The 17,378-nt window shown below is 37.4% G+C and overlaps 1 protein-coding gene across 1 annotated transcript in view; it reads left to right on the top strand.

Moving 5' to 3' along the window:
- Positions 1 to 17,378, top strand: part of MYO16 (myosin XVI) — a gene marked incomplete at both ends in the record, with an annotated part of 300,394 nt that overhangs the window by 111,193 nt on the left and 171,823 nt on the right. The window contains 3 exon segments of the mRNA XM_080343675.1: positions 3,852 to 3,962; positions 6,381 to 6,446; positions 9,789 to 9,916. Coding sequence (XP_080199801.1) covers positions 3,852 to 3,962; positions 6,381 to 6,446; positions 9,789 to 9,916 — 305 coding nt within the window.

The following is a 17,378-nucleotide window of genomic DNA, read 5'->3' as shown; positions in this document are numbered from 1 at the left end:
TTGATGCACTCCAGGACACGGGTGGCCCTCTTGGCTGCCAGGGCACACTGTTGGCTCATGTTCAACTTGCTGTTGACCAGAACCCCCAGATCCTTCTCTGCAGAGCTGCTCTCCAGCATCTTGTCCCCCAGTCTGTATGTACAGCCAGGGTTGCCGTGTCCCAGGTGCAAAATCCAGCACTTGCTCTTGTTGAACTTCATGTGGTTGGTGATTGCCCAGTTCTCCAATCTGTCCAGATCCCTCTGCCCTCAAGAGTGTTGACACCTCCCCTCAGTTTTGTGTCATTGGCAAACTTACTAAGCAATCCTTCAAATCCTGAGTCTAAGTCATTTATAAAGACATTGAAGAGTACTGGCCCTAAGCTGGATCCCTGTGGAACCTGGTAGTGACTGGTCACCAGCCCAACATAACCCCATTTACTAGTACCCTTTGGGCCCAATCTGTCAGCCAATTGCTCACCCACTGCATTGTGTGTTTATCCAGCTGGATGCTGGACATCTTGTCCAGGAGAATACTGTAAGACACAGTATTAGACACAGGCTTTGCTGAAATCCAGAAAGATTACACCAACAGGCTTCCCTTGGTCAGCTAGGTGGGTAACCATATCATAGAATGAAATTAAGTTGGTCAGGCAAGACTTTCCCCTTATGAACCCATTCTGGCTGGGACCAATGACTATGTTGTCATTCAGATGGTTTTCAATAACTTCCAGAACAATATTCTCCATGATTTTGCCAGGAACTGAAGTGAGGCTGACAGGCCTGTATTTGCCAGGGTCATCCCTGTTGCCCTTCTTGTAGACTGGGACAACGTTTGCCAGCTTCCAGTCTTCCAGGACCTCTCCAGATTCCCAAGAGTGTTGAAAAATCACAGAGAGAGGTCTCGCTGTGACATCAGCCAGCTCTTCAAGCACCCTTGGATTAATCCCGTCAGGCCCCATCAACTTGCAGGAATCTAGCTGGAGTATCAGATCCTGTACAAATTTCGGATTCATTGGGAGTTCATTATTCTCGTAGCCATGGTTTTCCAGCCCAGGGTTATGGGGGCCTGCAAGTCCATCGTCAGTGTTGAAGACTGAGGCAAAGAAAGCATTGTACATCTAGGCTTGGTTTATGTCCCTGTTAGTAAGGTGACCGTGCTCATCAGTTAATGGGACAATGTTATTTCTAGTTTTCCTTTTGCCATTAATATATTTTAAAAAGCCTTTTTTATTGTCCTTCAAATCACTGGCCAGCTTCAGTTCTAATTGAGCTTTGGCAGTGTGAATTTCATCCCTGAAATGGAGAGCAGCATCTCTGTAGTCCTCCCATGTTGCCTGGCCTTGCTTCCACTGACCATGTAATTTCTTTTTTCACTGTATTTCAATAAAAAGATCCTTGCTCAACCAAGCTGGCTTTTTACCTCACCTGCTAGATTTTCTACCTTTTGGAATGGCCTGGTCCTGTGCTCTTAGTAGGTGGTACTTAAAAAACTACCAACACTGATGCACCCCAGCATATCCAACTTACAAATAAAGACATTTGTCTCTAGCTTAGTGTGGGTTTAGTCTTTACAGAGATAGATTAAGAGCAGACCAGTCTTTAGCACAGGTGAAGCTTTGCCAGCACACAAGAGAGTATAGTGAAGGCCTATGCCTGCTTTGTTCCTCCAAGTAAGGTGGGCACACTGGTAAGGGAAGGAGGCCACAGACTTCTGTCTTTCATTTGCTTTCCCTCTACAAGAAACTTGGAATTCTTGGAATTCTTTTTTTTTAATATTATTCCGTTCCAATGTGCATCATAAAAAACAATCGTCAAAACGAAATTTACTTGTTTTTTTCCCAAGTGAAATTCTTGTTTTCTAGCCAGCCTTACATCCAACTGTCATAATTAAACACAAAAAGAGTAGAAAAATGATATCTTCTGTGTGACAGAAATTTCTCATTCACTTTAATAGAGTGAGGAATGCACCTCCAGAATAGGTAGACAGAAAGACACAGCAGGCAACCTGTGTATGTTTGTCTTGTTCAAAACTCATACTCTGTTTTCTGAGTCTGAAAATACAAATATTTTACAAGCAAGTGTTTTAAATAGACAGGAAAAAAAGGATAATAGTAACAGTAACATTTTGACAGACTCCACCAATTTAGAATACATATTTTCTAAAAAAAAAAAGAATCTGTGAGATGAGGACTATGGGCAGCTACATCATGAAATTTTCAGCTGGCCTATTTGCACAGCTTCCATGTTGAAGTAAGTACATTTTACATGTACATGTAAAAAACAATCGTTACATTAGTTAAATCTACTGAATGATCTCCTTGAGATAGATACTTACTCTTTTGCATTTGTACGTTAATTGCTTATTGAACTTAATGGAATAAAAGGTATTTTATCACCATTTTTATGGGGAAAGAAAGAAATAGAAAGGATAATGAAAGTGTGATTGGGTGCTACTGTGTCTTGTGCTCATGCATCTATGCAGCTAGCTGCCTTCCTACATCCTCTAACAGCCTTATATTCTTCCCAAGTGGCCAGCCCCTGCTTCCATGACCCGTAAACTCTCCTCTTCTGCTTGAGCATACCCAACAGATCCCTATTCAACCACACAGGCCTGTCACACTGTGCAGCTCTGACAGGTGTGGGAAGAGAACCCTGATCATCATGATTTCTGAAGTTTACCTTGAACCTATGGAAACAGTAGAAGTTCAGTAGTTTGGGATCAGATCCCCAGTATTAAACACCAGTATCTATAGTCTCTGAGGTCATCTTCTTGCCAGAAGCACACTCCATGTTCCCTCCAAAATCTCCTGGTCTGCTGCTTCTGTCACATGCCACTGCCAGAGGCTGAGAATGCTGAGTTGTTCTTTGAGGAAAGACAGTATCTGCTTTTCTCCTGAACCTTCATCTTAAGCAGAACAACAAAATAAAGTTGTTTCATCTTCATTGTCCATCCTTAAAACAGAAACCAAGAGAGTATTTTAGTAAACTCCGAAAAAACAATTCAAAAGATTCTGCCATCATTCACATGAGAATTTTCTCTTTCTAGGTATTCTGCTGAGATGTAAAAATGTTTTTATTCGGGTTGACATAAAAAAGGCATCAACCTACATTCTAAGTATAGATCAAAATTTATAATCACACATTAATTTGTCAATGTTAATTTTGTCTTTAATCAAACTTCCCTTATCACTGACTGTTTTTTCTTCTGTCTTCTGTCTTTTGGATTTTGTTTTCATTTCCTTAGCGTTTACTTTACCTTGCAGAGCTTATATTATTCCTCTTAAATCTCAAAAATATTAAGCTCATTTCATTCACCACTTTTGGCTAAAGTAGCTGCTTCTGAATCTCTTCTGGTCTCCTTGACAACGTGATTCCCACTTCTTATTAACTTCATTCTATTCTGCAGAAAAAAAAAAATCTATTAGAATTTTAAATCCCATAAGATGAAGAGTAGTATGAGAGCTTTGTTAAATACTATGCATTAAATAGCTTACAAGTGCACTATCTTTTATAGTCTTGATTTCTTCTACCATAAACATTTAATGAAGAGAGCAGTGGAACTGCATTTGAGCTGGGAGTCTTTATGGGTTCAGAGACAGCAAAATGACACTCCAGTAGTGGTCTGTGTTCTTAAGAGCCCACCAGACTCATGCAGTTACACACCTTAACACTGATAATAATTTTTGATGTTCTTTTCTTGCTTAGGATTAATGATGTGTAATTGTTTGCAAGGAGTGACAACTTTCCAGTTTCCTAATGCATTTATTTCTGTAATTTCTAGTGATCCAGGTTTATACTTTAGGTTAGAATGTTATGGTACAGCATGATTTGTTGTGAAGTTACTTTATTTCTCTAACTTTTTTTTTCCAGATCAAGCTAATGCCTCCAGCTCCAAATGACGACCTGGCTTCTTTGAGTGAGCTAACAGACAGCAGCCTCCTTTATGAGATTCAGAAGCGTTTCAATAATAATCAGATATATGTGAGTTGCTACTCACCTATCAACAGTAAGCTTTCAAAACAGAACAAAAGAGAGAATAGGAAAAATAGGATTACTATCATAAGTACTGGACTGTAACCTGCCTCAGACTCATGACTAATATTTAAATGGCTTAGTATGTATATTGACAATTTCTCAAGTTTATATGGGAAAAGCAGAAATTAAAAATGTAATAACACTTCAGATAGGTTGGATAAAATTGATGTGTGTTTATTTCACAGAGCAAGTGTATTGTTAAAAACTGATGAGCACATATAATTTTCCCTCTAAAACTATCAAAAGATCCTTCCATCTTTAACATTATATTAATTTTAATAGAGCACATGATTACTGGAAATTTGAAAGGAATTTAGGTTTAAAAAGCTTAGAATTCATTACCCATGATCTCTTCCTATATAATGGAAATCATCCTCTATATTGTAATGTTCATCATCTAGATACCAAACAAAATACTTATAGCGAGGTTTTTCTAAAGCAGGTTTTCCTGGTTTTGCCATATTAACCTCGGGGTGCATCTGGTTAGGCATACGTTACTTCTGGAGAAAAACCTACACTTGACAATCATGGTGTCCCTGTTCATAGCTTATTCATAACTTATTTCTAAATTACTGAACAGCTGAGTAGCATGTTAATGTGAAACATGCAAATGGTTTTTAAATGTGTAAGTGGATTTCACTGTTTAGACTAAAGGAATATGGGGAATCGGCATGTTGCTGTGAATACCTTTGGAATTTTGGGGACTTCAATTATCACAGTATCACAGTATCACAGTATGTTTGGGATTGGAAGGGACCTCAAAAGATCATCTAGTCCAATCCCCCTGCTGGAGCAGGAACACCTAGGTGAGGTCGCACAGGAACATGTCCAGGTGGGTCTTGAATGTCTCCAGAGAAGGAGACTCCACAACCACCCTGGGCAGCCTGTTCCAGTGCTCATTCACCCTCACTGAGAAGTTTCTTCTCAAGTTTAAGTGGAACCTCTTGTGTTCCAGCTTGATCCCATTACCCCTTGTCCTATCATTGTTTGCCACTGAGAAGAGCCTGGCTCCATCCTTATGGCACTCACCCTTTATATATTTATAAACATTAATAAGGTCACCCCTCAGTCTCCTCTTCTCCAAACTAAAGAACCCCAGCTCCCTCAGCCTTTCTTCATAAGGGAGGTGCTCCACTCCCTTAATCATCTTGGTCGCCCTACGGTGGACCCTCTCCAGCAGTTCCCTGTCCTTCTTGAACTGAGGGGCCCAGAACTGGACACAATATTCCAGATGTGGTCTCACCAGGGCGGAGTAGAGGGGAAGGAGGACCTCTCTCAATCTACTAACCACCCCCCTTGTAATACACCCCAGCTGTTATGGCATTCAAAGATAATAAAAATTCTGTGTTTTAGGGTCAATTCCTATTTTGAGTATTTGTTTTGCTTGATCTCACTTTCAAAGGTGTCAAAACCAGATAATTTTAACTGAATTCAGGAGGATCCACAGATACTCAGTATTTATAAAAAGGAAGTCTTCTTTTATTTTAAAATAGAGAAGATTTTACCTAAGAGGATCTCATGCCTTGCTCTGGCATTTTGCTTAGGTTAATGGAAATTCATAGGCAGTAATCATTAATATTCTGCTCAATAGCAGCCATCATGCTTTGGTAGAGCATCAGCACCTTCTGAGACAGAGGCCTGGCTTTTTTGCATTCTAAGAGCATGATATGGCAGCAGCTACTTATGACAAGTACAGCAGCAAGGGGGACCTACAATCTTTTACTTAAGTACATATTTCACATATGAGTGTTTAAATAGGAAATAAAAAATCTTGGCATCTTTGCAATCAGTGGATGGTTTGCTATTTTTATTAATAATATAGCCAGGATTTTTTTTTCTATATGTGTGTACAAATGTTCACATACACATGCACATGTAAAAATACTTACATATGTAACAATAGCTCTGTCCTATCCCACAAGCAATATATTTTAATGTATCAATTCTGCATAATCAATATAGCGTTTCTAAATTCTGTAATCGATCCTGTAAATAAATTTCTTGAAGAACTTGTTTATGGGGTAGGCATGTCAGATTTTTGTAGTTTAACAAATAGTAAATTACAAATTAACTTTCAAGTAATCTACCAATAATATATGCAGTGCAGTTTTTCTATGCATAATTTTCTATTATGAAGAACTTAGTTTTACTACAAAAAGAATAATTAATGCTATCTGAATTGTAAATTTAGGTCTCAATTTAAAATAATGAAGTTCAAAGCTCTGAATTCACACATTGTATTTAATACGTTGATAGTTAGATTTAAGCAGCTTTGCAAAAATTCTTTTCTGAAAGGAAAGAATTAGCCTCCTTAAAATTTTAACTTATTATTTAATAAAGCAATTTATCTTATTCTTTTTTCAGACCTACATTGGTGACATACTGTTGCTTGTTAACCCTTTTAAAGAACTTCCTATTTATTCTACCATGGTAAGCATTCTCTCTTTAAAATGTTACAGTGTGCAACTTTTCCAGTGTAATCATATAGTTCATTTGGCAGGCCAAACCTCTAAGATTAATTAACATATATCTGCTTTTTTATGTTGGGATCATCCTAGTTCTAAATATTTTGCAAAAAAAATTCAATTTCTTCCAAGATGCCACTATTTTTTCTGTGTCTTATTTGTAAAACAGCCATCTTGCTAATGCTTTGCATGAGCAGTAGCACTTTCAATTATTTAAAAATAATTCCTGCTACATAACACGACCTTGATGGTTTCTGCCACTGCCAGACTTGCAGAAGTAGACACATACTTTGTGCAGTGGTTGTTTGAGTTCACACCCCACTTGCCCAAAGCATAATTATAGAAATAACAACCTTGAATGGTGCAGAAAGGCTCAAAATGACTGTCTATGCTCCACACCAGGCCGCTATACGGGGCTGTCTCACGGAGGTTGCTTGTGTTGGGCACAGGCAGCCCATGGGCAAAGGACACTTGGGTCCATGTGTGCACTGTCATACACACGAGGCCACTTAGGAAGCGCTACAGATGCTTCTCTCTTGAAAAGTAGTTCCCTTATCTTTCTAATCTTCCTCTTATAAAAAAGAGTAGTTATTTACAAGGGGCTTGTTTTAGTCCGTAGACATTGATACTAACTTAAGTGGACTTTATAGATCAATGAGAGTAACATAAATTCAATTTATTTGATCTCTGCCTCATCATCACTCAGCTATTTTAGAGACAGAGCACTAGCATAACTGTTGATTTCTTCCTCCCTCCCCGTAATTTTCTCATTGTTCACTGAGTTCACATTGCTGCACAGAGATCAGGTTCACTGTTGTGTTTAGGGAGTGTTCAAATATGTTTATTTAGCTTACAAGAATTATAAAGGGTTCAAAATTTGGTAAGCAAACTAGCCTCTGTTTGCTATGTCATGTGGCTTTGTGTTTATCAGTAGTAAATTTGAGAGAAAAAAATGCTGTGACATTCAATGGCAGTAGTAGCAGATTCCAAGTTGGGAGACTAAATTTGGTTTCTAGAAATGGAAATCATCCATCATCCCTAAGGTTTAAGATTATGATATTTTTTCCTGTCACTGTGTATTTTACATTAGATACACGATTTTGTGCACCAAGAGAAAACTGTAAAGAAAAAAGAATTCAGATGGTAGGCTTCCATATTAAAATGTTTCCTGAATGTTTGCTGCTTCTTCTCTTGGCCTCTCTGTGATAGATCTATTTTAGCAAGTTTAGCATGAGACACTGTAATTGTTTGGAGCACCTTGGATCATCACGGCTTTTACCCCATCATTATTATCTGCATGGTATTGTTCATTAGGCAGCTATTTCCCAGATGATCAAAAAACTGTAGTTGTGAAATAGCTTTGTTTTCTCCGTTTTTGAAATGCTCAAAGATACTGCAGCAGCTTAGCTGGTATTATTTTGAACTCTGTGTTATTGGTCTGTATATTGAAGTAATAAAAATTGATGATATATCTATTCCTCGGTAGACACTGACATGCCATATGATGTGGCTCACTAGTTAGCATTTTTGTTTCAGGAATGTGGTTTGTTAGCTGTCAGAAAAAGAACGGGTAGGACACTATCTTTAAAACTAGGATGAAGCAATGAAAAAGTTATAATGTACATTTTTCATTAGCAGCAACACTCCAGGTTTTATTTTCTCTCTTAAAAATACTTTTCATAACTTCTGGGCAATCTTTATTTTGTTATGCTGCACTGACCCCCCACACTTAGCTCCAATAGAATACTACTAAAAAAAATATTTTTATAAGCAATTATTCACTCTGAAATGACATAAAGAATCATATTTTAGTGGACATTAATATACGTTGCTTCTTATGCAATTCAATGCGATTGCTAGATGACAGCACTAATGCATTTTTACATGGAAATATACTGTACTACTACACTATACATTAAGGTATCACTATTCTGCTAGGGATGTGCAGACACCACTTTAAAGGTATCATAGTAACTGTTTGTAGAAGCAGCTTGTGTTATGGTCATCCTGTTTTGTTACATTTGTGCAGCATTTATTTGTGTATGATTAGGGCAAATATATCCTTGAAAATTGTGTGTTAGAAAAATATGTAAACTTGCAAAGCACTTGCCACAGTAAGTTTGTGAAGGTTTTTCTTTCTGCTTTGTGACATGACGAAATGATTCATTGAGAATCAGTGTGGATTTAATCTTGTATAGTCTGGTAGCTTTAAAGTCCTGGATGAGAATAAGGCCATATTTTGGAGGATTCATTCAGCCACAGCATTGTAGATGCCCCCAGACTCAATAGTTTAATATCTAAGTAAATAAGGCAGGCATAGGACAGGACAGGGTGATTAGTTTGTAGAAAGGAGCAAATACAAAATGGCACTGTGGTGGAAAGGCTGTTGGAGAGAATAGCTGGGGAAACGGGACATGATGGAAAGGAAGGGATTTAAGTGGTAGCATCCAGTATTATTCTAGATGCTTCATAGTATTCCAATTGTCCCCCAGCTGCCATGGGTTTCTGTAGAGCCTGTGTTAACTTTCGAAACACATGTGCAGGTCTGATAAAAGCTATATAAAAAGGTAGCTAAAATTAGTTATTTAAGGTTATTTGTAAAATGGTGTGGTGTTTCTGCTCACAGTCTTATCTAAATCACATTCAGTATTTTCTTTATTATATTTATTTATTCTGAAGTAAAAGAATTGTAGATATTAGCAGACTATCTATTTTTTCTAAAATCTGTTTGATATTAGCTGAAAGGACATTAGGATATCCTCAGAAAATAACTGAGGTTTCAGCAGCAGATAATTGGTTATACTCATACTTAAGCTTTAAGGATAGTACATGTTCTAGCTATGTGTATCACAGAAGTTATTCAATATTGAAGAGAGAGCATTCATGGGAGACTTCTCTGTCTTGTAATAAATGAATTAGTTTATAACTTAATACTTTGATTTCAATTTTAATTTTTCATGATATTATTATATTTCATTTTGTAAGATTTTTAAGCCAAGACATTGAAGAAGTATAAACATGAGGCATAAAAAAGTAACTTACTAGGTTTTGTTTTACTCAATGCACAAACCAGTGTTGTTGAGTCCTCTAGTATATGCTTATTTTTGTATCTTAATTAGATCTCTATGCTTACAGCTCTGTTTGTTTTAATTAAAATCTGAATTCATACTGTAATGGTACCACATATATACGTACAGAGATTCTGTTCATAATGCTTAGAGAACTTTACAAAAGACCCAGGATTAGGGAGGTGAAACATAATTAGTTTGAAATGTATTGATAATGTTAATTTTCTACATTTTTTCAGGTCACCCAGCTTTATTTAAGTAACTCTGGAAAATTATGTTCCTCACTTCCCCCACATATATTTGCCTGTGCTGAAAGAGCTTACCACATGCTATTCCAGGAGCAGCGTCCCCAGTGCTTTATCCTCAGGTGAAAATTTATCTTTCTATTAACTAATTTGTAACTCCTGCCTTTCAGCTTTTCCCCCCAGGACTCAGCAATTGAGATTTCTATTTTTTTTTTCCTCCAACTGATTTCTTTATGTGTACTGATCTCTGTATCATACGTTAGAGCAAAATAGAACTGGAAAAGGTTTAATTACATCTCAAGTTCATAAATTATCTTGGGGAATTCCCACTCCATCTAGCTGCATCTAATTAGGGACAAAGAGTTAATGGTAAAGAATTCAAAACTGCTGTGTGTGTTTGCTAGTATAACATGAATCAGGATTAGAAATAGAATCTAATGACAATAAAAATGAGAAGTCCTTGTCTAAATTATAAAACTCTGAGTTGATGCACCTGTATTGGAACTTCCACTCTACCTCACAAATTTGTGTGGCCCTGAGGTTGTAATTTATCTCTTCAACTTCAGAATGGACTTTAACTAGTACCTTTATTCACAGTGTTGTTTTAATGATAAATAACTTCAAGATTGTGAATAAATTAGAAATGTCCAGTGAAACAGCCTCATCCGAATATATGAGTTTTACAATGGTGAAAGTTTGTATTCACTTGAAACTTCTGATCCCCAAATCTGTTAATCCCTTTTTTTCCTTCATCCTAGTTGAAAACAATGAGTCTGCTGAATTTGATTTAGTTGCACAAATTTGTTGGTCAATCTTGTCCCTTTGACAACTGCTGTTGGCTGAAATATTGGCAAGGGTTTACAGAACTTCATGGGCTATGGGAAAGAAAAAAAATGCTCTTGAACTACCTCTTATTATAAGATAATTGAATACTATGAAATGGAGAGGATATGATACTCAAAAGTAGCTAATGATGCTGGTTTAGAGTTGCAAGAATTAAAATTAACACATAAATACAATCATATGCATCCCTTTTCTATTGCATTCTGTTTATGTGGATACAGACTCCTGTGATTATTTGATGTTCTGTATATAAAGTCTTCAAATACATCCGAATTTTGTAATTAAATGTTTCTTTTAAAAGCATAGTTTATTTTAAAAAAATACTTCAGAAGTTTCCAAATTATAAATGTATAAATCATTTATGTGTGGAACTGACTACTGATTGGCTGAAACAAAAAGTAAGCTTTTTATAACCTAATCAGAATGGAATAGATACTTATTTATCCAGTGTGCAGTGACATTTAAACAGAGGTAAAAACAGTATTACGAAATCATTACTGTATGTTCATATTATCATCTTGTAAATATTAACTCTTTTTTTAGGTATAACAATATTGATAAAAATAAGAAATATCCTAAGGCACTGTTTTCAGCATTTTCTTTAAAGTATGAACTTGTGACACTGCTAATTGATTAGTATCTTTGTGAAGTTGCCTATAAGTGTAAACAGAGAAGTAGAAAATATTACTTGGTCACGCTTCAAGAAAAAAGCCAACTGCCAAGTTAAGTGTTAATATACAAATAATATTGTACTTATTGATAAATGGCTTTGATATCAGGAAACAATTGCTACTGGTGGTTTCATTTCAGTATGTCAAGGCATTTATTAAGCCCCACTGTCTCAATCCCTGACCAGCCCACCGTAGCTTAATATAAATCAGAGACCTGATGGAGAATGTGACAAGAGAGTGCTCTGTTCACATCAGCACTTGGCAAGACATCTCTGTAGCACATCGAGGCAACCCACATATATACCATCCTAAAGTATCCTGTATGTGGATAATTAATTAGAAGTAAAGGTCACTTGTGAAAATGGAACCTGAAAGGAAAGCATCTGGTAATTTGGAACAGGAGATAAGTATAGCTGCAACTTGACAGAAACAGCTAGAAACAGTTCTTTGAAATACCTTTCTTCTACTAGAACTAAATGAGAAAGCAGAGGGGAATTGAGATCTTTTAGAAATTCATAAAGAGGTATTAAAAATGGGATATTCATATTATATCAGTCCTTCGGTAGAATCTAAATAATTCCCGGAAAGTAAAGGTGATATAGGAAATCTCCATGTGTTTTCCAGCAATAATAATAATAATAATCTGAAAAATATTAATGATGTAACTTAAGTTATTAATCTACCTTCTTTCTGTCACCTGGTCATGTGTGTGCATGTGCGCATTTGTGGTCAAAATGGATTTCTACTTTCTTGCTAATTCAGCTGTAAAACAACATTAGCTATCAGCAAGAGAAGGTTCTTCCACCACTGTGAGGGCTGATTCATTGATTACTTCTATGCTAATAAATATCATGGAGCAGGGCAGACTTTCTGGCCCTGAGGGCATGTGGCATAGTATCCAGTCAGTTTTTCTTCGATTTTCCACTTGAAGAGGAGTTTGTGGAGAAGTTTTCAAGATATTAGTTTCATTTTCTATCAAACCAAGTAACAGCAATTCTGCAGTTCTGAAATACTCCAAGATTTTGTGTTTTACTTTTTTTCTTCCGCCTCTTGTATCAAGCATATTCTTCATTCCTAAGTAAGGAATTCTGTGATTTTAAAATACCTCCATTAATAAAGCTGAGTTGTGGGTACATTTCCAGGCATCCACGTATAGCGCGATAAGTGCACCTAGTAACAAATTTTAAAGTTAAAAAAATACACTTACCTCTAATGTGCAATGACAGGCTGAATGAAGATGAGGGAGCTCAGAGAAGCTCTCTGTAGCTAGACAGGCCATTTCATGTAAGCGCTCAGAAGGAAGGAGACAGTGGATGAAGAAGTGGAAAGGATTCATAGATCCATGAGAATGTTACACCGGAATAAGGTGTCTACAAGAGCTTCTGCCCATCTACCTTTGCGTGCTCATTTCCTCATTTCCACACCAACCTTTGTGCCAACGCAAACATTCAGGTGGTGGCCTGGTGATCTGGACTGAAGAAATACTCTCAGGTCAAAATTACACCTGGGAGGGTAGTGGTGATGCTGAGGAGCTATTTTAACCTGAATCCATTCTAAATCCAAATTCTTCTACAAGTGAAATGAGTTCCCAAAGCAGGTCTGGTAGGGCCCACTGCTTTTGGTGATGCCTTTGGCTTAGACTAACTAGTTCCTAGAATCCTTGTACTGTGTTTGCTGCTGCTGTAATATTGGAATGGTTGGCCTGAGACACTGTCCAAGTCAGAACTCTTACAGTGAGGAATATCGGAAAAAAATCCCACCAAAGCAGAAGGGTGCTAGTTTTGTTTCACAGAATCACAGAATCGACTGGGTTGGAAAAGACCTCAGAGATCATCGAGTCCAACCCTTGGTCCAACTCTAGTCTGTTTACTAGATCATGGCACTAAGTGCCATGTCCAACCTCACTTTAAAAACCTCCAGGGACGGCAAGTCCACCACCTCCCTGGGCAGACCATTCCAATGCCTGACCACTCTCTCTGTAAAGAATGTCTTTCTAATATCCAGCCTAAACTTCCCCTGGCAGAGTTTAAGCCCATGGCCCCTTGTCCTATTGCTGACTGCCTGGGAGAAGAGACCAATCCCCACCTGGCTATAACTTCCCTTCAGGTAGTTATAGAGAGTGATGAGGTCAACTCTGAGCCTCCTCTTCTCCAGACTAAACAAGCCCAGCTCCCTCAGCCTCTCCCCATAGGTCTTATGTTCAAGTCCCTTCACCAGTCGTGTTGCTCTTCTCTGGACCCGCTCCAGCACTTCAATGTCTTTCCTGAACTGAGGGGCCCAGAACTGAACACAATACTCCAGGTGTGGCCTCACCAATGCAGAGTACAGGGGAAGGATCACTTCCCTTGTCCTGCTGACCACGCTATTTTTGATACAGGACAGGATACCGTTGGCCTTCTTGGCCCCCTGAGCACACTGATTGCTCATGTTGAGCTTCTTGTCAATTAGTACCCCCAGGTCCCTTTCTGTCTGACTGCTCTCCAGCCACTCTGCGCCCAGCCTGTAGCGCTGCAGGGGGTTGTTGTGACCAAAGTGCAGCACCCGGCACTTGGCCTTATTGAACTTCATCTCATTGGAATCAGCCCATTTTTCCAGTCTATCCAGATCCCTCTGCAGAGCCCTCCTGCCTTCCAGCAGGTTGACACTCCCTCCCAACTTGGTGTCATCAGCAAATTTGCTGATGATGGTCTCAATCCCCTCATCTAAATTGTCAATAAAGATGTTAAACAGGACTGGACCCAACACTGACCCCTGGGGAACACCACTAGTGACTGGCCGCCAGCTAGATGCAGCCCCATTCACCAGCACTCTCTGGGCCCGGCCCTCCAGCCAGTTCTTAAACCAGCGTAGAGTGCACTTGTCCAAGCCACGGGCTACCAGCTTTTGCAGGAGTATATTATGGGAGACAGTGTCAAAGGCCTTGCTGAAGTCCAGATAGACCACATCTACGGCTTTCCCCTCATCCACCAGGTGAGTCACCTGATCATAAAAGGAGATCAGGTTGGTCAGACAGGACCTGCCCCTCCTAAACCCATGCTGGCTGGTCTGGTTTTATTAGTAGCATGTAAGTTCAGCAACAGCAGATTATCCGTGTGGGCATGCACTGGTCTCAAGATTAAATTCCCTTGATATCTGCAAGACATGCCATTTTGGCATATGAGCACTCCTAGAATCACACACTGAGAATACACTTTTGCCTTATGTTGTCGTCATTAGCAAGTGAAACATGATGTAATTATACAGTAAAACTCTTCAGTCTATACTACTTTGCTTTTGCTTATAATGCTATCTTATAGTATAAGTAAGTACAGTATACTATAGTTAGTATAGTAAGTATAAGTATAAGTATAGTATAGTAAGTATAGTATAAGTTAATATATTTTATAAACATAATTATGCTTTACTATGTAAAGATTTTACCATGAGAGGAAGCTACTGTTTTGATGTGCGTGTTGTGTTATGATGTGCAGCAGTGTGAATTAGTACCATACCAGTATTTTACTTCTTGTCTGCAATTCTCAATATTATTCTAGCTTAACTATTAGCTGCCAGAGAAAGATCAAGTGATGGCAGTATGTAAAACTCTCATCTGAATTTTTCCTGAAAAGTTTGAGTTTATTATTTTAAGAAGTAGTAATTTCTTTATAGGTGTCTTTTATTTTATTTTCAGTACATCGAGCTACACACAAGATTTTCAAAAGGACTAGGAAGAATATCTGAAACTGTACTCTTATTAAAATTAATCCTTTCATACTCATCAAACTCTGTAGCTTGTTTATTTTGTGGAGATAAAGTTTATTTTCTATTAGCAAAGATTTTTTTAGGTTTTTTTTGGTTTTTTGTTTGTTTGTTTGTTTGTTTATTGTTTGTTTGTTTGTTTGTTTCTGCCAAAATGTAATTACAGAAAGATACTTCCCATGAGTTTAGTGGCCATTACTAATGATTCGTGAATTACTCTTTTATTGGACACATACTATTGCTAATGAATTCTGCATGCAACGTAACCCTTAATGATACCGTTTTTCTTAGTCTAGTCATTTTTGCCTCCCATATTTTCTCAAGAGATTATAATGAAAAGAGATGAAGGCATCTGAACTTGCCTGAGTTGGAACTTAGCTGCGTAAAAGTCCACAGCTGTGGTCTTGAAAGCCTTGCTGAAACCACCAGACTACTTTCTGATCTTGAAGGACTACTTCAGTTTTCATCCCATTTGTTTGTTCAGGAGATGTTCATAATTTCTGGCAGGGCAGAGGCTTACAGCACTATTCATGCAGGTTGACTGGCTCTCCCCAGGCAACAAAGCAGACAGCATAAAATGAATGGTCTTGTAAAATGAATCACCCATTACATAAAATATTATACATAAATATCAATGGCAAAGTATTCCAACAATTGCAAGTAGATAGTTCACTTTGCAGAGGCTGTATATGTGGTATGAATGTACAGAAGATAGAATGGGCAGTGGACACTGAAACATCTTCTGCAAGAACAAAGGAGCAGACAGTGCCCTGCAATGTGTTAGCTCAAAGCTCCACTAATTCTATCATTGCTATAGTCTTTATAAATTGCATATAATTAAGAATATATCTTGTAAAAATACTTACTAGCCCCTAATTTATAAATTAAACAAATTTATCATTTCTGGTTTTACCTGCATTGTGTTAAAAACCTTACCCTTCCAGAATGCAGATTTAGCAGAGATTTGAGATAAGATTCTTAGTGTAACATTATTACATACTGCTAGTGAAAGAGAACCCTCTGAAAACCCAATGGCAACCCTTCTGTGCCAAAACTTTGTTTTTCCATGGTAAAAATATTATGTTTTAAAGAAGCTTTAGAATTGCATTTTAGGTTCTACAATTTCCAGCAATGTTAAAGTACTTTATTTTGCAGAACTTTCATAATGCCCCATTTAAACTGTGTGAAGCTGTGTTTTCATCTCCAAATTTAATAAAATAGTTACTACTATTTCATTTTAACATTGCCTCTTTCAGTTTTCTTTATGACTTTAGTCTTCTGCTGCTATCTATTCCCCTAAACATCCTATTAAGCTACTGAATTGATTAAAAAAAGGAAAAACAAAACAAAAATAAAACTCTCAGGATAATCTGGATCAGCCTTTCCACCTTCTCTGTCTTTTCACACTTTACTTACTTTCTTGTCTTCTGAAACTATACTCTTAATTTCCTCCACACAGTTACCATGTTGCAAGAATTTAAATTGTTCTTTCCCCCCTCCCCAGTCACTTCACATTTGATCAAGTGTTCAGTCACTGAAATTCAGTGTTTTACAATACAAAAGAATTCGGATAAATTCTTGAAGGGTTTACTACCAGTTATTCGCAATTACTTCTATTTTATAGAAAGCCACCATCATTTATGTATCCTTAACACCAAGAGCTGACTTTGTATGAAAGTCACAAAATAAAATAAGATGATGTTACATTCTTAAATAGGCAATAGGTGGACTTCTCGTAAAAACTTCCATCTGCATTTTGCTCCTGCTGTTCATGATATGAGAGTGCATCAAGCACTGATAAGATAAGTGAGGAGCTGTCTAGGAAGCCTAAGTATAGTTTATTGGTTTGTTAGAAGCTAAGAATCCTTAGTCGATGAAGCCAATGGTTTATGGGATACTGATGGCTTAATTTGCTGAATCAAAAAAAAACCACAAACCAGCCCATAATGAATATATCAAATGAAATGTTATAATTTTGTATGTGTTAGCAGCTAGGAATGTCAATATCCAATGGGTTTGTTGTGATATAAATCACATTTTTAAGCCAAATAATCTGGAACAGAGACAAATCCTTGTCTTTTAAAGCAGAAAGCCTTGAAAGCTTTTCACTTCCTCAGTTTGGCATCACACAGACATTCTGTTCAAGTTAATAATCTTTAATTTTCGAATTATAATTCAATGTATTATAAGTGCAATGGTCTACTGCAGTACAGTTATAGATTTGGACATCTTATAAAAAAAAAAAACCAAAACCCAACATTTAGAAATGTGCTTTCCAGTTTAGTTTACTTTAGAAATATAGTTTCCAGCTAACACACAGGGTTGTTCAGTT

The sequence above is a fragment of the Nesoenas mayeri genome (genome assembly GCF_963082525.1).
Source record: "Nesoenas mayeri genome assembly, chromosome: 1".
NCBI lineage: Eukaryota > Metazoa > Chordata > Aves > Columbiformes > Columbidae > Nesoenas > Nesoenas mayeri.
The sequence above is the reverse complement of the archived record's forward strand: the minus strand, read 5'-3'. Positions and strand labels throughout refer to the sequence as shown.